We start from the raw sequence: 22,399 nt of genomic DNA on the forward strand, positions 1-22,399 counted from the left end.
CATAAATGTGGGTAAGTATATATAAAATTGAAGTTTTGAACATTAGTTTCTTTAAAGGCTAAGTATAAATTATAAATTAACAAATGATTTTATACATTTGAAATAAAAAACAAAATGACAACAAAACCAAGTCCTAGTGTAAACAAGTGTTGAAAATCTTAAAGCATACTTACTGCTATTGTTGATCCATTTTTGCCAACACCACCTGTGAAGATTACACGGAAGTAATTTGTACAGGAAAATATGGTCCCTGCTACAGTACAAAGTGCAGGAAAAATTTTCATTTGAATATTCAGCACTGGAATCTTTAATGGGCAGAGAGAGAAAACAATTAAAACATATACAAACTAAAATAGGAAAACAGTCTAATATTTGATTCATATTCCCAAAAACTTTCCATTCCCTCCAATTACATAAATATGTAAAGTAATGAAAGTGTCCTTTTCCTCTTCATTATAAGCAATATAGCAAGTCTCAACAGTTGAGACTGTTTAGAAATTAATCTCTTCTGACATCAACCTTAAAAAAACCAAAAAAAAACGGATTCAACTTTATTAACTTGTGTCACAAGCTAAGTTAGATTCACCTAATGCATCCCAGTGGTCTTGCAACAGTGAACCAGGATGTATTCTGGCCTTTTAATAAAAGGAGTGCACCCTGCCTTTTTCCTTGTATATGTTTTTGAATTCTACCTCTAAATCTGTAGAACATTCATAATTGTTTTGAGGAAGTATGAAGCATAATAGAAATGTTGCAACTAGATATAAAAATCTGCAGAGTATAGAGAATGGAAGACAAAATTTCTATTCAGAAGAGTTCCCAACTCCAAATTGTTAGGATACAGGCAGCTAGTAAAAGCAGAAGGCAACTAAGAAGGCATTCACATGCAGAAGAAAAAACAGGTCAAGTACATTCAAACAGATTCTACTATTGTGCATCCAAAATTTTGAAGTTTACATGTACTTTTCAGAAAAGTGAATAATATATTCACAAAGTATATTGAAAATGTGTTTATTTACCTGAAGTATGGGGGACAGAGTGGATTGATGTCATGCATTTTTGCAAACACAATCCATCATTTAAAATGAAATACACTTGTACTGAATTTTAAAAATCATTTAAGAGTCTCTTCTTTTTCGCACCCCTCCCTTTAACTTTTTTGGTCTCAAATTTTGTCCAATATGGATTGAAAAGAAAGCAACAGTAAAATAAATGACGTAGTCTAGTAATAGAAACAAATGATTATAGAAACAAGATTCCAAAAGCCCCCAATGGTTTAATAAGCCAGGAGTTCTTACAATGAAAAAAAAAAAATTTTTTTTTTTTAATTGAGACAGAGTCTTGCTCTGTCACCCAGGCTGGAGTACAGTGGTGTGATCTTGGTTTACTGCAATCCCCGCTTCCCGGGTTGAAGTGATTCTCCTGCCTCAGCCTTCTGAGTAGCTGGGATTACAGGTGCCCGCCACCATGCCTGGCTAATTTTTGTATTTTTAGTAGAGACAGGGTTTCACCATGTTGGCCGGGCTGGTCTCGAACTCTTGACGTCAAGTGATCTGCCAGCCTCAGCCTCCCAAAGTGCTGGGATTACAGGTGTGAGCCACCATGCCTGGTCACAATGAAAGCATTTTAATTAGGGCTGTTTACACTTTGTACGGCTGTCATCTATCTACACTTTTAAAATCAAATAGCAAATGTGGCACTTCCCACTATATAGAAAACCTCAGTTAAGACTGGAAGACATAAATCTTAATGGTTGGATACTTTATTTCTTCAAAACTCTCAAGAACTCACTTTGTTTAGATAACTCTGTTACCTCTTGCAAAAATGCACCTCTAAAAAAAAATTGAAATCAAATGTTCAAGTTTGAATTGTACTGTAGCAGTGTTAAATTTTCTAAAATTAACTAGGTCAACCTAAAAGTCAAGTCCTAAACTTTATGGAGTATCCTAAATGGTTATCTTCTCCCCCTAAATCTCCAACCTCTACAGTCTAAGTTCAAAACTTGTTTTCAAGAAAGGAGAAAACACCATGGTTGCTTTGAACTCCAAGAGATTTTTCTGCTCTTGTTCAATAAACTAGGGACATTACAGTCTCAATCTGATGCACCTGGCTGAAACTCAATCCTGTGGCTAGTTTCCTGGTTCCCAGCCTCTCTTCCCACCCCTCCCACTTTTGACTCCATAGAGACAAAAGATCTCTCTGGCAAAAGGGAAAACACTATACTTCCCTCAGATTCCAAAAGAAGCAAAGCATTATTCTATTACAGGGACAGCCCTGTATTAGGGCCAGGGTACTAAATGAGTACCATCTCTGTATAATAGTCATCTGTGTCATAAATGAACTGAATGAGAGTCATAACTGTATTTAAAATTTGGTGAAATTGCTTTGGGATCATAAAAATTGTTGCCCTTTGAAAGAATAAACACAAACATTAGAAAAGCCAGGAAAATTAGTACATGGCTTGGACCACAAAGTAAGGAAGCAAGCTATTGACCTAGGAGCAAAGTATCATAGATTCTTAAGGTTTTCATCACTTTTGTCATATATGTTAGCTATATACACCAAAACATAAGCTCCTGAGTGTCAGATTTTGTTTGAATTGATTTTGTACACTCTCGAGAGCCCTGGTTATTGTAGGTGGCTCAATACACATTTGTTAAATGAAGATTAAAATCTTCTCCCTTTCTCTTACTTTCTATGTAGAACACCTGTTTTGGGAGAGTATGAAGAAACATCAAACCCCCACATTAGCAATGAAAAAGAAAGTGAGCTATCAAGAAAATATGAGGCAAAGTGAAGGAAAAGCTCAAGTCAAAGGAATCCCAAGTCTCACCAGGTCATTAAAAATTGGCACTACTTATAAAAAACACAAAGTGTTGCCATTCTCACCCCACGCTTAAGATCAAGGAGGGTGGCACATTCTCTCTTTCCCTCAAGTCAAAAAGGACAGGCACATTCTGTCTTTCCCAATCTTTTTCTTTCTGTCATCATCTTGGAACTTATCAAAGGTGGCCAAAGTGCATCCACTCTTTAGAAATAGCCAAAGAGCTATACCAAACACATCTTTATGTCAGGTCTGCTTGAAGTTTCAAGTCTTTAAGAGTTGGGAAGAGTAAGAATTCCTTTGGGTCATGGTGTCTGTCCTACAGCCAGGCGAAAACTCTCCAGACTCATACCATGAAGGTATGCATCCAAATAATAACAATGTAATGAAATTCACTTTTAAAAAGGTTAGAGATAGAAAAAGAAAATCTTAAATTATCAGTATCTTTACCAGATTACAAAGGTCATGTTTTTTGGTTCAATAGTTTGTATTAATGCAGACTAATATCAGTTAGTAAACTTTGACTAGTTTTCTTATAAGCATGATAAAATGTCCTTATAGGCTTTGTACATCAGAGCAGAAATAAAAAGTACCATTTTGAGATTAGACACTTTCCTCCAAAGAATGCGGGAATGCCTGTTTGTAAATCATTTTAATGTAAATGAATTCCACCAAAATACAGCAAATGTTAACATAATTACAGTGTCTACAAAGGAAAATCACCCTATCAGAATTATTTAGGTGTAAAGGCATTTTAAAGTCTTATAGTTCAAGAATGAGATATAATCAATTTATACTACATAGAACGTCTTCAGTCTGACCAAATGAATCCTGAAACCTCACCTGCAGTAGTAACACTCACCTAGTTGCCTTAACTGAATTCCAGAAAGTCCCTTATGGCTTAATACAATTTGATCAATTACTACATTTGAAAGACTCAGGCATCAGTAAAAGTAACCATGAGTTGATTATATTAAGTCTCTTCCAAATAAGAGTATATTCTTCTTTGTTTTTTTTAAAGAGTGATATGATAGAACATAGTTCCAAGGCATTCTAAAAGGAATGTCTTTTGGGGAAGCAACAAACAAAAAATATGCTTTTTGTTTCTTGCAATGTATAAAACAAGCACTGACTTTTATGCATGAAGACAATTTCTTTCCTTTGGAAAAAAGAAAGGAAAACAACAACAACAACAACAATAACTATAATCTTTGGTAAAAATTCATCCCTTTGGGGAAAAAATTTGGCAAAGAATGGGTAATCCATATGTAATAGATGCAAATCACTTACCTTTACAAAACAGCTGATCTTCTGGAATCAGCCTTATGAAGACATCTGCACTGTTTTTATTTGTTCTGACCATAAACTTGCTTTCTAAATGTCAGTAAAAGCCTTCTAACTTAATGAGGATTTGGAAGGCAATTTCCATTTTATGGCCTCAATCTCAGAAGAGATGTAAATTTCATACCTGAACCCTAAGTAAATATCTTTTCTCCATTTGGCACACAAATAAGTGAGAGCTCAATATGTAGTATTTGTTCCTGTATTAACAGAATGCAATTCAAAACAGCATATTCAGTAATGAACCCTTAATGCTAAGTAAAAAGAAAAAAATAATATAGTGATCTGGGGTCAATTATGGGAATCTGTATTGGGAGTTGTTAAAAAAGAAAAAACAGAATATTTCACTAAGTCTCCAAATATATCACCAGAGAAGTCAGGTTGTTCCCTTTTAGTTTAATGATGCTAACAGTAGGACCAAAGTGCTAACAATAGGATGAAGGGGCAGGGGGAGAATCTGTTTTCCTATTGCAACCTCACCTAATGAATCCTGAAATCAGATTGCTAGTTTACTGGGTCTGGGAACTTCATTTCAGATGTGAATCTGAGAGTTCCTCAGATAAAATATATAATTTAAAAAGGATGGTTATATTAATTACAAGACAGGACAAAACATTTGATCTTTATAAAAGAAAAAATTATATCTACTATGTACATGTGTAGATTGTATGTATAAATCATAATGGAAAAAGGTAAAAAGTATACCTGAAGGAATTTGCTACCAGGCATCACCTAAGAAATAAGGATATGTATATAACGTGCACAGACAACTTCATTTACAATGTTTTATGCATTTCCATATTTATAACAAATAATTAGGCACACAGGTTGAGCATCCCTAATCTGAAAATCCAAAATCTAAAATGCTACAAATCCCAATACTTCTTGAGTGCCAATGTGATGCCACAAGTGGAAAATTCCACACTTGAGCTTATGTGACAGGTTGAGGTCAAAACGTAGGTGCACAAAAGTTTATTCAGCATCCCCAAGGGAAAAACGACCCTCCCAGCCCCCTTCATAGCTACAATATATCTTTGCGCACAGACCCATATCCTGTCACGTAAGTACACCCACAAAGGGTAATAAAATGGCATTGTGCAGGCTGGACAATCCAACAACAGATTCTCCCCAATGCCCGACATGGGGCCAAGAACTAAGTGCATTACTGCTTTTTAATTTTGTTTTTGTTTTTTGCTTATTCTCTGCTGTGTGATATAAAAATATTGTTGAAAATGTCAAAAAGGCCTGCAGATACTTTTCTGGTTAACAGTGATAACATACAGGTATTCTGGTGATGCTATTGTGCTGCTTCACTACCCTGAACACATTATCTTTTCACTGATGTGTCTTATTTTTTGCTAAATATATCTATGTGTAAATAAGTGTTAGAAAATGATTGCTTAACAGTAGTATGTAAATTCAGAGTCAGGAGTAACACTGATGCCAAACCACAGATTATCCACATGGGTGGCTAAGATAGTAACACTTTTGCTTTCTGATGGTTCAGTACACACACTTTGTTTCATCCACAAAATTATTAAAAATATTGTATAAAATTACCTTTGGGCAATGTGTATAAGGTGTATATGAAAATAAATTTCATATTTGGACTTGGTATCTCAAGATACCAAGATATCTCATCATGTATATGCAAATATTGTAGAACTTGAAAACATCTGAAATCTGCTACTGGTGCCAAGAATTACAGACAAGAGATACTCAACCTATATAAACCAAACACTGTCTTGTTTTCCAATAATCAAGCCAGAAATCCCACTTTTTGGATATTGGTACGCTGAAACTTTATGTACAAGATATTACAAATAATTTTGGGGGGAAATTTTTGGTATACAAGGCTTATAAAAATAATAATCACCATAGTCAAGGGATATAAAAACTTTAGAAGTAGGGGTAAGCTTTAGGCTTTATGATCTGCTTTCAGGAAAACAAAAACTATTATTTCCTTCCCATAAGGCAAAACTGTTATTAAAAAAAAGAACTAGTCTACTGAAGAGCAAAAGTAATAAAATTCATATTTCCTACACATTAGTCTCAAAAGCCAATAGGGTCTCTAGAGTGAAATCTAAGGTACATAAATGAATGATATTATGTACATAACTGAATAGTTTCAGAATTTTCCCAGTTGACTGTGGATTATTTTTATTCCTTCATCTCCTCCCCCTTCACAGATTCATCTTCCCAACAAAAGATATTTAACAATTCATTTCTGGCAATAAATACTTTGGGTAGTGTATCAATTACACTTCCTCAAGTACCTAATTTTCCATCATAAAGTGAGTTAGGTAAGGGAAAAATGTTGCTCAGTAAATTTCCCTTATACTTTAAAATTAATCTGATTTTTAAGAATTACATTAATTTAGGTCTAGTAAATCTTTTCTTTGTTAAGATTTCACCAAATGAATGATAAATACTGTATTCTGAAGGGGTGATGGTAGAAATCGGCAATTAACTGATGACTAGGGGAGTACATACTATGACAACCCAAATCTGAAAGAATACATTAAAACTATAAGAGCAGCAACAACTTTTATTGAGTGCTTATTATTTGATAGGCACTATTGTAAGTGCTTTACACAATATATTGACTCCTTTAATGCATAAAATAACTTTATGAGATAGGTACTACTTATGACCTCATTTTACAGAGGAGAGAGAGAGAGTTACACAACAGATTAAGTTCACACAGTAGGCCATGGAGCCTGGGTCAAACGCGCACAGTCTGGTTCCAGAGCTTGTGTTCTTGGCCCCCATATTTTACTCTCTACCTCAGAGGTTTGTGGAAAAGAATCTGTGTTTGTAGGAGTGACTATATTTCAGGTAGACCTGGAAATCAAGGTCCAAGCTCGTTCAAACAATACCATGGCACTGATTTCATTCAAAAGGTATTTATCCTGTTTTGGAACCAGAGTTAACTTACAATCTCAAATTTGTTATTCAGCTTTAAGTATATGACAGAAAAACTAGTAGACTCATATAGTTAAGAAAGAGAATAAAAGGTCTAATTTAATCTTGTCACTGGTTAACTTGTTATACTGTCTGCTGTTTCCTCAGCTGTAAAATGGGATGACAATGCTAATTCAGATTCTCAATGGCCTTCAAAAATAATAGCCCTGGAATAGTCCTAAAGTTCTACATAACTCAAAGTAGTAAAATTCACCATCCTCTAAAGAGAAGTTGTGTTCTACTGTTTGCCATGACTTTTCATTTTCAGAAAAAAATAAAAGAATTTCACACATTACCCTTTAAACTGGATTATCCCATATTAGAAAACACAAGCAAAAGACAACATGCATTACATGGGATACACAATGTGAACAAAGTTACCATAGATTGCCAAAAAGGTGGTCCTCCAATCACTGCCAGCAAATGCATGATTATTATGAAGATTTGCACCTCAGTCACATCAATTCTGATTAGGTACAAAAAGCCAAAAGAGCAGAATTAGTCACAACAATTTCAAGTTAATTACTTGCAAGCTTAGCAGCATTCCTCTATCATGCACAATAGAAAAAAAAATCTCAAATACTGAGGAAAGGGGAAAAGGAGGCATCAAAAATTTGTTATGAGCAAAATCATATAAAATCCAAAGCCTTTTAATTTAATTTGATGAATTTCAAAGAGCAATAAAAACCCCTCCTTTCCAAAGGAAATTTCTGACTCATTGAAGTTGGGCTGAAACCATAGGTTAACCTTTCCCACCAAAAAAAAAAAAAAAAAATTGAGGAGGTATTAAATTTTGAGTATCAAGCAGAGGATTACATTGCACTGCTATAAAATATGAAATCTTGAAATAAGTGCTTTGTAGTATCAGATGAAATAAATGGTGTGCTTTAATTAAAGTAACATAAATCACTGAGACTTTGTACAACTTACTGTTCTTTAGACATATTCATTTAATGTCTGCCATTGTATAGGTGTGAAAAAAAAATCTCCTCCAGTTCTCAAATTCCTATTCTTACTAGGTTAACTACTCTAAGACTTCTGCAAAGAAGATACTGAAAGCAGCCAAGAATTAGCTTTGGGGTTGCTGAAAATAATTTTAGTCAAGAAGAGACAAACCTCATGCACAACAGGGCAGCAGAAATTAGAAGCCTGAAAGTGTGAAAAAAAGAACATGGGCAAAAAGATTGAGAAGCAAAACATATGCTGTTTTTCCTTTCCTCCTGTAAACTAGCACTTTCTACAATTTTGAGATTATCCTTCTTAGATTACTGGATTCAAATGCCTTCTATTTTGAGAACTTACCCTACAGATATGCTTGCACAAAATGATGTTTGTACAAGGTTATTCACTATGGAATTATAAATTTATAATAGCATAATTTAAAAAAATTCCCTCAGAGGGAATAGTTATATAAATTATGGTACTTCCATAAAATAGAATATTTTGCAGCTTTTAAAAAGAGTAGGGCAGCTCTCTATATACTGATATAAAAAGTAGCAAAGATATAGTAAGTGAAAATAAGTTGCAGAATGTGTACAGGCTATTTTTTGTGTAAAAAAAGAGACAAATAATATCCTACTTTTATTTTTGCCAGTAATTGCATAACAAATTTCTGGAAAGATACATTACAAACTAAGAGTGGTGGCTACCTATTGGGGAGTACGGTATAGAAACTGGGGAGCTGGGAGATAAGAATGAGGAGACTTTTCACTGTATACCTTTTTATAATGCTAGTTTTTCAACAAAGTGAATAATTTATCTATTAAAGGTAATTAGTCTAAAAGTAGATAACAACAGCAAAGGGATTCAATTCCCAGAACAGAGCCTCCATTTCTAAAAATATGTAAAGCAGATAATCTGTAATGTAAGTTTAAGATACATAAGCTGTCATGCTGTGATAAATAACTGGGTTGAAACTAATGTCTTGCAACTAAAAAAAATGGGTCTTTGTTTGCCCAAGAATGTTTTTTAAACAGAAGCTTATTTAGCTGCAAACATACAGTGATGTAGTTATCTTGATATACACATTGAAAAAAAAAATGGACTGAATTAGGCTAAAAAGAATCTGTAGAGCTGACCTGGTGAGTGGTGTTGCCAATAAGGGGAATTACACTCAGTAGCAGATTCAGGAGACTAAGCAGGTAGGTGTCAAAGATGATCGATTCTGTCTTGGGTGGAGGAGGGTAGACATCTTAGAACATTTTGCTGGATATATGAAGTAGCCTTTTGGAAGGGGAAGGGCCAGAAGTATAGAATTACAAAATAAAAATGGAGGGAACCTCATGCAATTAATCTTTGTACCATGGATGAATATAAAAGAGAATAGGAAACATAAAAGATCTTTACAAAGTCTCAAACTGGGATTCTTAGGGCAAGTTTTATAGAATAGTCATTTGAAACTTTTGACAGAATTTTCTTAACCATTCTAATACTGACACTGTATTTAGATGAATAATGTCTTACTGTTATGGAGAGAGGGCCAGGAGAACTTACTTACCAGTTGGTAGTTAGTTAAGAATATTTTTTATTTGCTTATCTGATTTAGAAGAATATTGTGAACTCCAGGATGAGAATCTTCTGCTCTGAATCATGAGAACTGCCTATCATCACTCCTGGAAGTGTGGTTCTAATCTTGACTGTCAATGAAAAAGGGTGCATGCAGTGCAAAGTCATTCCCAGGAATGGGAACTAAAGCAAGCTAAGAGGGACAGGTGGTAGAAATGATAAACAAGAGTTTATGATTTTGTTTAGAAGACAGCTAGTTACATGACAATCCATTCTTCCACCTTTCCACTAAGAAGTCTCAGTATGGGCTCAATTTACTGTAACACATACTAGAAAGAGGCTCATTTTAATCTTTTTGACCATACAGGAAATACACAGTTATTTAGAGGACAGAATATTATATAAGGGCAGGGATTTGGCATGTCTGTAATCACTTCCTTTTCATTGTTATTATTATTTAAAAAATGGAGAATCATCAGTGGTAATATTCCCAAGTGTTGGGACTATTCCTCAAAACCAAAACAAAGAAACTGACCACTACCACCACACCAAGAAAAAAACAATAAAAAACAAAACCAAAAAACCCTTCAAGACACATGGGGTATGTGGTCAAAGAGGACCCAAACACCAGTGATTTTTTAACAAAACATATGGGAAAACAAATTTCTTATGTGTCACATTAAATTTCTACAGCCTAAAGTTGTAGAGGGAGAAAATTAAATGATACTAACCACAATTTTCTATGTCTATGAAGGTACATGAACATCTTGACTGGTGCTGCTTTAAAATAATTTCCTGGCTGGGCGTGGTGGCTCATGCCTGTAATCCCAGCACTTTGGGGAGGCCGAGGCAGGCGGATCACCTGAGGTAGGGAGTTTAAGACCAGCCTGACCAACATGGAGAAACCCCGTCTCTACTAAAAATACAAAATTAGCCAGGTGTGGTGGCGCATGCCTGTAATTCCAACTACTCAGGAGGATGAGGCCGGAGAATCGCTTGAACCAGGTAGGCGGAGGTTGTGGTGAGCTGAGACTGTGCCATTGCACTCCAGCCTGGGCAACAAGAGCAAAACTCTGTCTCAAAAATAAATAAATAAATAATAATTTCCTATTTCTACTTCATTTTAATATAGGTCGTCAAAAGACAAAAAAGAATTCTCCCAATTACTGGGGATAACCCATAATGAATACTCTCATCAGGATACACTTAAATTACTATGACAAGCCAGAAACAAACACTGTTTTGATGGCTGTCACAAAAAAATAAATAAAAAGAAGCAAACCATTCATCTGATGGGGAAGCTATAAATTTGACAGTCTGAGGTCAAAATAACCTTCAACGCCCGTAATAAACTTTAGGCCAATCATTCCTTACAACACCCTAATTGTCTACTGATTAAGAGAGAATAAAGTGTACTAAATGAATATGAATAATTTAAACTTTTAAACAAGGGAACAGAGCATCTCTTTAGTTGGAGTGACTATCTCAGGAGGTCTTTGTCACTACAAAAAGCTTAGAAAACTCCCTGATCAAGGCAGTTATTACATCAGAAGTGCAAAATAGCTTTTAAAAGGGAGTAGAACAACTCCAAAGTAAGTTAGCTAACTATGAGAAAAATTTCTATTTTGAAAGTTTCCATTTTTGTTTAACAGTGTTCAGAGAGATGCCTGACAAATGCATTTGGTTTGAATTCCAGAACTCAGTTTTAATTGAGGGATGTGAAGGGATTTAAATGGCATTCTATGAAAGCTAAGCACATTAATCATCTTTCCCACAAATTTTTAATGTCTTTCCCCTCTAAAATCAGAAACAGACAATCTATTGTTCTTCTACATGTGACATATGCATTTCAAAGATACACTTGCAGTTATTTTGTAAGTATTTTTGTTAAACTATAAATAGTAAATATAATTGTGTTGTAGTTTGGCAACACAATTGTTTATATTAGTTTGGTTAACATAGGATATGCACTAGGGATAAATTCACAATGTCAAAGAATCCCCGATTTGTACAATTTGACCTGTGAGCTATTGTTAAAGAGAAGCATTTTGTTTAAAAAAATCATCTATTTGCAGACGTCTAGATTCTTACTCAGGGATTAGATAGCTATTAACTCCAGGTTTATAATTATCTGTAAATGGATTTGAAGCTCTAGGTAACTTATGGATAACCAGAGCATGACATTCATTATAGATTCTACCAAAAATACCATGGGTGGGGTGAACTGTTGGTGGACTGAAATAAAGATTAGCCTAGAAATTCAATATACTGACTTTGAATATTTTACTTTCTACCCTTGATAAGGGACAAACTAGACATGGTAATCTTAGTATTAAATAACATTAACCATACAACTGAGAGATAATTTGGAGTATTTTTAATTCAAGTGTTATAAACTGGGAAAACAGACAGCAAGAGAAGTCTATTTTTGAAATAAGCTTAATTATTAAAAACACATTACCTACCACATGAATGACTATATGGATCTTCAGACTTTCTGAGAAGACTAAAAAGAAAAAGCCCATTGAATAACTCTGAGTAAGAAGAGAAAAATATAGCCAAAGGCTGGAATAGAAGAAGTCCTCTAATATAAAAAAAAAAAAATAGAGTATAGGTCTCAAATTTAAGGGGCAGTCTATCTTTACCACCTTTGAAAACAGTAAGACCCAAAAGGAGAATCCTCTCACAATCTCTGAGTTAAATAAAGGGATCATGAACTTATTCTTCCTCTCTAACTGGCACAATACAAAATTTGCCAACCATTGGGGAGTCAGCTAAAACAGGTCTTAATATGGCAATAATGAAGACTTATTATATCTTTAGCACTACAGTAAGCACATTACATTCTTCACCCTTTAAATCGCGACAACCACCCTAGGAGGTAGGAAATATCACCATTTTGTAGATGAAAACATTTAGAAAGGTCAAGCGACTTTTCCAAGGTTATAAAGAAAATAACCTTGAAGAGAAACCGGAGTGTTGTTCCTACGTAGTGCTAAAACTCTTTGTATTCTAATACAATTTCACCAAAAATGCTAGAATACAACAGGAAATAGCTTATAGATAGTTTACATGCTAATAAATCAAATTCACTTAGAAACAAATTATTAAGGACAATTCTTTCTGAAGGTTTTTTCCAAACTTCATAAAAAAAGAGTATATTTAACAATCTCATTTTAATTATCAAATCAGTTTAAGCAGTAAATATTAAAAGCAAAAGAAAATCTCTGCAAGTTAGCAACTGGTAAAAGACAAGACAGTATATATGGAGAAAACAAAGTATTTTCAAAACTTTTTTAATGATGTTAAAATGCATTAGTTTTTAGAAACATTTTAATAGAAAGGGCTCTATAAATATAGGGTACTTTGTTATCATAGACAAACAAGGTGAAAGTAGATACAGGGTACTTTGTTATAGACAAACAAGGTGAAAGTAGATACAGTCAATATTCTGACTGTTAATTTCATTAAGAACATTGGTGGAAAAGACCTTTGCTAAGTATAATCAACAATAAAAAAAGGGGCTATCAAAAATTATAAATCTATAAATCTAGGCAACTGCAATGAGCATAAAGCTACAGATCTTTGGAGAAAGTACCAGAAGACAGTGTAAGGGTAAAGGGAGGCTAACGATATACTTCTTAGTACAGTCGGCCCTCTCTATCTGTGGGTTCTGCATCCAGGAATTACACCAACCACAGATCAAAAATATTAAAAGTTGTGTCTGTACTAAACACGTACAGACTTTTTTCCTTGTCATTATTCCCTAAACATTATAGTATAACAACTATTTACTTGGCATTTACACTGTGTGAGGTGTAAGTAACGTAGAATGACTTAAAGTATACAGGAGGCTGTGTATAGGTTCTATGCAAATACTACACCACCTTATATCAGGAACCTGAGTATCCCTGGATTCTGGTATTTGCAGATCTTGGAACCAATTCCCCACAGATATGGAGGGACAACTGTATTTTCCACATTCCAAGGTTATTTTGAAAAAAGATGCAGAATATCCCTCCCTATGAATTTGTCCTCAAAGTCATCATTACTGCCACTGAATAACTGGATTTACAACACTGAAATATACTTTTCAGAAAGAACTCAGCCAGGTGGGCGAATCACGAGGTCAGGAGATCGAGACCATCCTGGCTAACATGGTGAAACCCCGTCTCTACTAAAAATACAAAAAATTAGCCGGGCATGGTGGTGGGCGCCTGTAGTCACAGCTACTCGGGAGGCTGAGGCAGGAGAATGGCGTGAACCTGGGAGGTGGAGCTTGCAGTGAGCTGAGATAGCTCCACTGCACTCCACCCTGGGTGACAGCGTGAGACTCCGCCTCAAAAAAAAAAAAAAAAAAATGAAACAAAGAACTTGGCCAACAAGGAATTCACTATTTCTATATTATTGAAGCAATATTAAAATGTTTACAAATTTTTTTTTTTTTCAGGGCAGGAGACCTAATGTAGGAAACTTAATAAACCCTTGCATTGATATAATGATCTGTCAGGTTTTCATTTGAACAGTTCTCCAACATTCTCTGAACTGCCAAATAAATTGAATCTAAGCCCTATTTTTTCTTATGCTAAAGTGTGAATGATTCTGGACTATCTTACTGGGAAAAAATTTCCTAATAATGTTTTTAAAAGTCATAAGGTCAAAACTGCAGTTATAAGAAAGAAGGGTGAATGCAGTGGCTCATGCCTGTAGTTCCAGTGCTTTGGAAGGCTGAGGCGGAGGATTACTTGAGGCCAGAAGTTCAAGACCATCCTAGGCAATACAGCAAGACCTGTTTCTACCAAAAAAAATTTAAAAATTAGCCAGGTGTGATGGTGCAGAAAGGTGAGGTGAGAGGAGCACTTCAGCCCAGGAGTTTCAAGGCTGCAGTGAGCTATGACTGTGCCACTGCACTCCTGCCTGGGTGACAAAATGAGACTCTATCTCAATTAAAAAAAAAAAAAAAAAAGAGGAAAAAGATACATTACTTTTAGCAGTACATTAGAGAAATATGTATTTACTGAAAAGAAAAAAAAACAAAAAAGGAAAGTATTCAAAGAATGACTATAGTAACATGAAAAGCTAAGGATATTTAGTTTCAAAAGCACAACTAAGAGTGAAAAACATTAAGCAAAACAAACAGAAATGAGAATAGCTTCCAGCATAAATATTATACAACACCAAGACTGCTGTAAACTCAAGCAGAACTAGTACTAGACTGCTTAAAATATATGCTAAAGAAGTTAACAGAATAAGCAGAATCTTTCCTACATTAATATAGAATCATCTCAACTTCCTTACCTAAGAAAAACTCTGCTTGCTTTATTCTGTTTTCAAAATAGAAATATAAAAAAAATTCTATTTACTGGTGGAAAGGTATTTGTTTTAAAAAATAGTACATAGAATAAAAATAATAGGCACAATAGGCAAACGAGAGAATTGACTTTAGCATCAAATCACCAGAAATACCACTTTTTAAAAATTTTATTTAATAGGGTGGATTTTTATTGCCCTAATATTATACATTAAAATTATGTTTTCTAATAACCTGTTTGTGACATACCAACAGGAAGACTTTTGATTTTTCATGTTTTAATTATTCTGTGCATGACAAAGGTGCTGTCTTTATTGAATTCACACCATTGTACATCAGATAGCATGAATATTCTAGCAGTTACCGTGAAGTTCCAGAACCAAGGCCCCAGGGTTCCTGTGAGAAGCTGGCATATTATAATTATGATCTGGGACTCTGTAACATCGAATCTATGCATAAGGAAACAAACATTTCAAAATAACTTTACTCAGAACTTTTGCTAAAGAGCCCTACTAACACAGGTAACAAAAATAGATTTAAAAAGTAGCATTCTTCTTACAAAGACACCTAAAGATGGACTGATACAATTTATACAGTACTATACTATCCTTATACATACATACATAGTTCTTATCCAAATCAAGATAGAAGTTAAAAAAATTAAAACTGTAATATACTGAAAAAATGACTTTTAAGTAGGCAGCTGGAAACACTAATACTAAAAACACAGAATCAACTCTAATTACCTAGTAGTGGTGAATATTACTTGCCAAATAATTACACTATGACATAAATCCCTTTAGCACCAGAACTGATCTAGACTTCCCTGTAGATAGGAATTCTTCTTAGAAGTCCCAATGTACATTTTGAAAAACCACTAATCCATCTTATGCTCCTTCCCTGTCCCAAGTCTCACCACACTCCTACCTCTGCTATCTCAAAAAAACTAGCATATATGTGGAAAGGGTAAGTGGGAAAGAATCTAATCAAGAGTAACTTCTATTTGGATATGGTTAGAGCAAAAATCAAATTGGCCATCTCCTTATCCTATTTCCTGATAATCCAGAAGTTTTCCTTTTTCCTCTTTCTCTTCCCTAATTCCACACCAGCATTATAATACTCTACTACATTGGATTAGTTTACTAGTGATAAAAATAAGTAAAACATCCAGTTCAATCACTTAAAAAGTTTGGAAACACAGATAATAACACACAAAAAAGTAGCAATATAGACTAGGCTTCAAATAAAAACTACTTAAATAAAAATTAAGAACTGAGGAATGCTAATGAGATAGATAGACGTCCATGATTTTACCTGGTGATCTGAGAGGCCAAACTGCAATCTAGGTTTTACATTAATACAAATGGTTGTTTTAGGACATCATCTATGGCAACTGATAAAATTAAACGAACGGAGCTGAGGCCCAAATGAACAAATCATTGCTGAAAAAAAGCTACACAGGAAAATTGGAAACTGGAAGGAAAACCTCTGGTATTTAATAATTCATGTGATAAGTACTAGACATTTAAAGATAAATAGATTCTATGCAGGGATTAGAAAGTTTCCCAATTCTGAATCCATAGAAAGTGGATTATACATTAACAAACAACAGTTTTTTATTATCAAGAGGTCTTCAAATAATTATTCTTTTAAAATTACCTGGACAAAAAGATGAACTAAATTTGTCAGACTACCTAGTGGAATACATAGCCTATTAACTTTTTTCATTTAACTATAGAAAAGAAAGAGTGGGAAGCTACTTACTTACATAGAAATAAACATTTGGTGACAGGGTTTTTAGCTAATGTAAATGTGAAACTTTAGAAGCATGAGTTGAAAAATGTAATAAAAGCAAAAATTAATACTCTGCCTACTGTAATTATAAATAAGTACACTTGTAATAATATCTGTGTAGAATTAGTAGACTCACAGACTTTATAAACAGAAAGAACCTTATAGATCATCTAATCTAAAGCTTATTTTACAAATTAGGAAATGAGGCCCATGAAAGTTACGAGCCTTGCCCAAGCTGATATATAAAAAAGATAACTTAGAGATTAACATTTGAGCCAACATATATTGGCCCAAGTTCAATTTATTATTTTTTTGTCTTGGAAAAAATAATTGAAGAATATTTTGCTCCCGAAATAATTTAAGTGAGTTCTACCTTTACAGCATAGATTTTTTTTTTTTTAAGACCGATGTTTTAGGCCGGGCGTGGTGGCTCACGCCTGTAATCCCAGCACTTTGGGAGGCCAAGATGGGTGGATCACGAGGTCAGGAGATCGAGACCATCCTGGCTTACACGGTGAAACCCCGTCTCTACTAAAAATACAAAAAATTAGCCGGGCATGGTGGCGGGCGCCTGTAGTCCCAGCTACTCGGAGGCTGAGGCAGGAGAATGGCATGAACCCAAGAGGCGGAGGTTGCAGTGAGCCGAGATCACACCACTGCACTCCAGCCTGGGCGACACAGTGAGACTCTGTCTCAAAAAAAAAAAAAGACTGATGTTTTATGTAAGTATAGTTTTATTAGAGATTGATTAGGATTTCTAAGCATTTAACTTATAGAAATGATTCTATATATATATATATCTACAAGTTATAGAATTAAAAATACCTAATATAGGCCAGGTGCGGTGGCTCACACCTAATCCCAGCACTTTGGGAGGCCAAGGTGGGCGGATCACGAGGTCAGGAGATTGAGACCATCCTGGCTAACACGGTGAAACCCCGTCTCTACTAAAAATGCAAAAAACTAGCTGGGCGTGGTGGTGGCACGCACCTGTAGTCCTAGCTACTCGGGAGGCTGAGGCAGGAGAATTGCTTGAACCCAGGAGGCGGAGGTTGCAGTGAGCCGAGGTTGTGCCACTACACTCCAGCCTGGGCAACAGAGCAAGAGTCCATCTCAAAAACAAAACAAAACAAAACAAAACAATCCAAAAACATCCTAATATAGATAGTTTAGGCCTTAAGGGAGAAAATGTGAACTCTCTCATTCAGTATAATGGGAGATATTCAGTATAATTTAAGATATAAATATCTTAAAGAGTATTTTGCAAAGATGAGCTTCAATTCATATTTATCTTCTACAATCCAATCCTCCCATGAAATTCTAGCCTCTAACCCCATTTTCCTCCCCAGTCTTTCATATCCAGGCTAGTCATCTCTGTCAGATCTCTACTTGCTGAATCCAGGGGCATTGTGAGAACAGGAGTCTGTCTAGACATGACAGGCACTAACATTCTCTGTGCAAGGTAGCTTTTAGCTGTCATCAGAGCAAACTGCTGGAAGATGTAGCTCATAATTTCAGGGAAGATGTATCCAAAGCACATCTGCTTTCTCAAAATGCTAGACTTTAATGAGAATCATTTAGTTACAGATGAATTAAAATCCTGTGACTATTTTTGTTCAAGATACTATAAGCAAATTTAATAGCAATTAAAAACAGTAATATTAAAGAGGCTAAGGAACAAAAGATTCTTATCTGGCAAACATTCTATTTTATGAAGTTATTAAAAGTATAACAACCTAAATTATAAATAAAAAAGAAATTCTCGTTATTTTCACTTATGTATGTAAACATCAAAATAAAACAATTCAAATAAATAAGCATGTTTAAAAATAAGATTCCTAAGGTACTTAAAGCTGCTTTCACTTTTTTCTAGAAAACAGTAAGAAAATGCAAGTGATTTAAAAAAATTTCTTTACTCAAACTACATTTCAGAGCTGACCTTGTTCCCTCCTTATTAAGCAAAATAAATTTTGACTTTCTTCTCCATGCATACAAACTTCAATAAATCTTTCGGGATATCTATATGTATTCTATAGATTCTATGTATCTATATGTATATCTCTATTTATTCTATATGCCTCCACTACATTGTTATTTTGATAAATGGCTCCCTAGCGTAGAGCACTTAGCCTACACTTCTTTTTTTTTTTTTGAGACAGGTTCTTGCTCTGTTGCCAGGTTGGATGGAGTGCAGCGGTGCGATCTCAGCTCACTGCAACCTCTGCTTCCAGGGCGCAAGTGATCCTCCTACAGGCATGTGCCACCGTGCTTGGCTAATTTTTAAAAAAATTTTTTGTAGAGACCAGGTCTATATTGCTCAGGCTGGTCTTGAAATCCTGGGCTCAAGTGATCCTCTTTCCTTGGGCTCCCAGAATGCTGGAATTAAAGGCATAAGCCACTGTACCTGGCCATAGCACATTTCTATGAACATTATAGCCTGCTTTTAATTTAAAAAACAAATTTGGTGCTGCTTTAATGCAAATGTAGAATTTCTCAAAATTGTATACAATTTCCCAAATTAAAACTAATCCCTTGTAATACTAATATTTAAGTTCATATATTAAATTCAAACTAATCTTAATATACCTAGTGTTTCCCCCGGCCCCCCATCCCAAGCCTTGCAAGCACTCTAGTGTCAGTGGCAGAGTTTCCTCCTATTTAATGCCTCTGCCTTTTACCCTAGAACTCCTTTGTTCCTATATCTTTAGTTATTGTTCTATAAATCATTCCCTCTTTTTATTCAGTATCTTCAATCTCTTCTCTAGCAGATTTCTTCTGAATGCTCAAAATTTTCTCATAAAAATACAAGACCCTCCTTCCTTTGAGCCCATATTCTCTCCTCTAACCAATGCTTCTCTCCTTCACATCAAAGTCACACATTTTATAAGTAACCATACATAATGTGTAATAAACAGTAGTCTACTTATTTGTTCCATTCACTTCTTATCCCCTACAGTCTGGCTTCTATCTCACCATTACACAGAAATTACTATGAATAGTTCACACTGCCAAATTCAATGTACACTTTTCTGTCCTCACTTTGAGTCTTGGCAGGATTTAGCAATGTTCTTTTGTGAAATGCATCCTTCTGGCTTTATATTCCAGTACGCCTCCTACTACTCTGGCTGTTCAATAAATTTCATGGGCTTCTATCTAAGCTTACTCTCTAAGTTTTCTCCTGTTCTCATTTTATTTGGATGTCTAAAATCCCTCACATATGTTTCTGGGTAGACTGCTCTCTTTAAATAGGTTCCTCTTCCTGTAGTGCCTTTCTCTACCTTCATCCAGCCACCCAGGGAAGGGAACTAGGAGTCATTTCAGTCTCTGCCCTCTCATTCATTCCCCACATCCAAATATACGTTGTGTCCCATAGTTTCTACCTCTAAAAGTCTCTCTCCAATTTATTCCTTGCTCTGCAATAGCACTGCCATTGTGTTAGTGCATGCTTCATCATTCACATTAATTATGCTGATGCTTCCTCTAACGGGTCTCCTTGCTTCTGTCACAGCCTACTACAATTTACCCTCTGCCTTATCACCAGACTGATCTTTCTAAAAGGCACTTTTGTCATTTCCCTGCTTTAGGTCCTGCAAAAGTTCCCTGCAGATTCAGGATAAAAGCTCATATTTCTTGGCAGAGCACAGGACTTTGATTTTCTGGATCTTCTCCAGCCTTATCTCCTGCCACTCCCTACAGGCAGGCATCTTATCATCCAACCATATGGAGTTGTTTACAGTTCTCTAAATACATACTTCATCACAGGATAACATCATGAGGGAAATTCAAAGACTGAAAGACAGAAAGCTGTGATATCAAATCACTTCTAAAAACACTATTTACTCTTCTCCTACATCCATGGTTAATTTTCTTTCCTTCCTTCAGTTCCCACACCATATGGTTGGTGCTGTATTATTTGAAAGGGAAAGAGAATACATTAGGGCTGACAGATAAATAAGCTTTCAAAATACGTATTGAAAGTGAACTGTGAGATAATAACCAACGAAACATAAACTATGTGAAATCCAGATATTATAAATTCTGCCATTTTTGAAAATAGCAGAAACACTAAAAATTAAGATTGGATGAGGGCGCTGTTCTCAGAAACCATCTTCTTTTTCCTGGAAATGCATTTTTACATGTCAAAATAAAAATGGAATTAAGGTAAATAATGGTGGGGAAAAAAAGTGAATTTTTCTGTGGGAAAGACAAAGATGAGGGGCTACTGCTTTTTGTATTGCTTTTAAAATACTGGCTGGGAGGTTCTGATATCTCCTTTTAAAAAAGTATAATAGAGGGACATATGCAGAGACTATTAGGAAATAGCTATAATAATGAAGCATAAATTTTTTAATTTATTAAACTAACTTAGTGATTTGATCAATTTCTAATACTCAAATACTTATAAGGCAACATTCTCCATATGTGAAAGAGAAAACAAAAATTACCATTAAGTATTACTTACATTCCAAATCGCAATGTTCCAGAAACATACGTTTGCCAGTGCGCACAATAGAACATAAATGTCCCCGCAAAACAACAAAAAAACATCCAATCAGGGTTTGTCCCCAGCTGCACTGCAATACAAGTTCCAAGAACCACAAAAACTGCAGAAGAAAGATCACAATGAAAACCAAATAATATGAATAGCAAACAACTGAGCTGGAAATGATTTTAGATGAGACAAAAAGATATGCTGTAAATGCACAATCTTCTCTCAGTTACCTATTGTAACAGAAAAGTAGGATATAATCTGTTACATAATCTCTTACCCCATAATTTCAATCTCTTTTTTTTTTTTTTTTTTTTTACCAAATCACTTAGTGGAAGCAAAGTTCTTGAAGGCAACTAAAATACTTCAACATTTCTTCGAGTATTTTCCTGACTTAGAGACACTAGTACTAATGATCAGCAAATCATTACAGGGCAGACAGCCAAAAAAGAAAAACAAAGGGGCTATATAATCCCCAGACGGACTGACTTACTTGCTTCAGATTGATAACTGTTTTTTTTTTTTTTAAACAGATATTGTTATGGATGATATACATAGAAAATGACTTCCTATAAAAGTCTAGACCTCAAACTACAACGCAAAAATGACTGCAATTTAAAACAAATAATAGGAAGCCTGCCATCCTGCCATCCTGCAGTCAGCTGGTTGTTGCCTTTCAAGACAGCCAACTACCATTTATTCAACAGAAGTTTTGAGTATTTCTTGATTTGACTCTTAAAAAATTATATAAGCTTAGTTGCTTCTCCTCCTCTACTAAATAAGCTGCTGTTGGGATACATTGAAGCAATGATTTTGATATGCACCTATACCTGTAAATCTGGATTCAGGAGGTAAAACTATAAGAGGTTTTTGTTAGTTTCTTTTTAAATATTTTAAGTGCCATGTCAAACAAGAAAATAATTGAGAAACTAAATAAAACAAAAATAAAAGAGGGGAGGGATGAGTTCCTGTCAGAAAGACTAGCCGAGAAACTGTCATTTAGATTTTAAGTATCTTTTTCTCCCTCTAAAAACATAATAAACTACTATTTTAAAAACTTGCAAAACAGTGCAAATAAAGAGATATCACTTATAATCCAAACAGAGTAACTCAGTTATTGCTAGCACTTTAGTGTTTCTTTTAAAAATTGCATATGAGGTGTAAAACATGC

At 34.8% G+C, this 22,399-nt stretch overlaps 1 protein-coding gene across 5 annotated transcripts in view; it reads right to left on the bottom strand.

Annotated features, from left to right (window-relative positions):
• The window catches only part of CEPT1 (choline/ethanolamine phosphotransferase 1), a 45,630-nt gene that overhangs the window by 2,501 nt on the left and 20,730 nt on the right, over positions 1-22,399 (bottom strand). For 4 of the 5 annotated variants that reach the window (XM_054472344.2, XM_054472257.2, XM_054472751.2 and 1 more), the window contains exons 4-6: positions 21,202-21,343; positions 7,511-7,595; positions 174-305 (exon numbers count right to left, since the gene is read on the bottom strand). In XM_054472344.2, the coding sequence (XP_054328319.1) occupies positions 174-305; positions 7,511-7,595; positions 21,202-21,343 (359 nt within the window). Of the gene's footprint in view, positions 1-173; positions 306-7,510; positions 7,596-15,309; positions 15,395-21,201; positions 21,344-22,399 lie in introns of all 5 variants that reach the window. The other variant, XM_063652125.1, reaches the window with a different exon arrangement.

The sequence above is a fragment of the Pongo pygmaeus genome, chromosome 1 (assembly GCF_028885625.2).
Source record: "Pongo pygmaeus isolate AG05252 chromosome 1, NHGRI_mPonPyg2-v2.0_pri, whole genome shotgun sequence".
NCBI classification, from domain to species: Eukaryota; Metazoa; Chordata; class Mammalia; order Primates; family Hominidae; genus Pongo; species Pongo pygmaeus.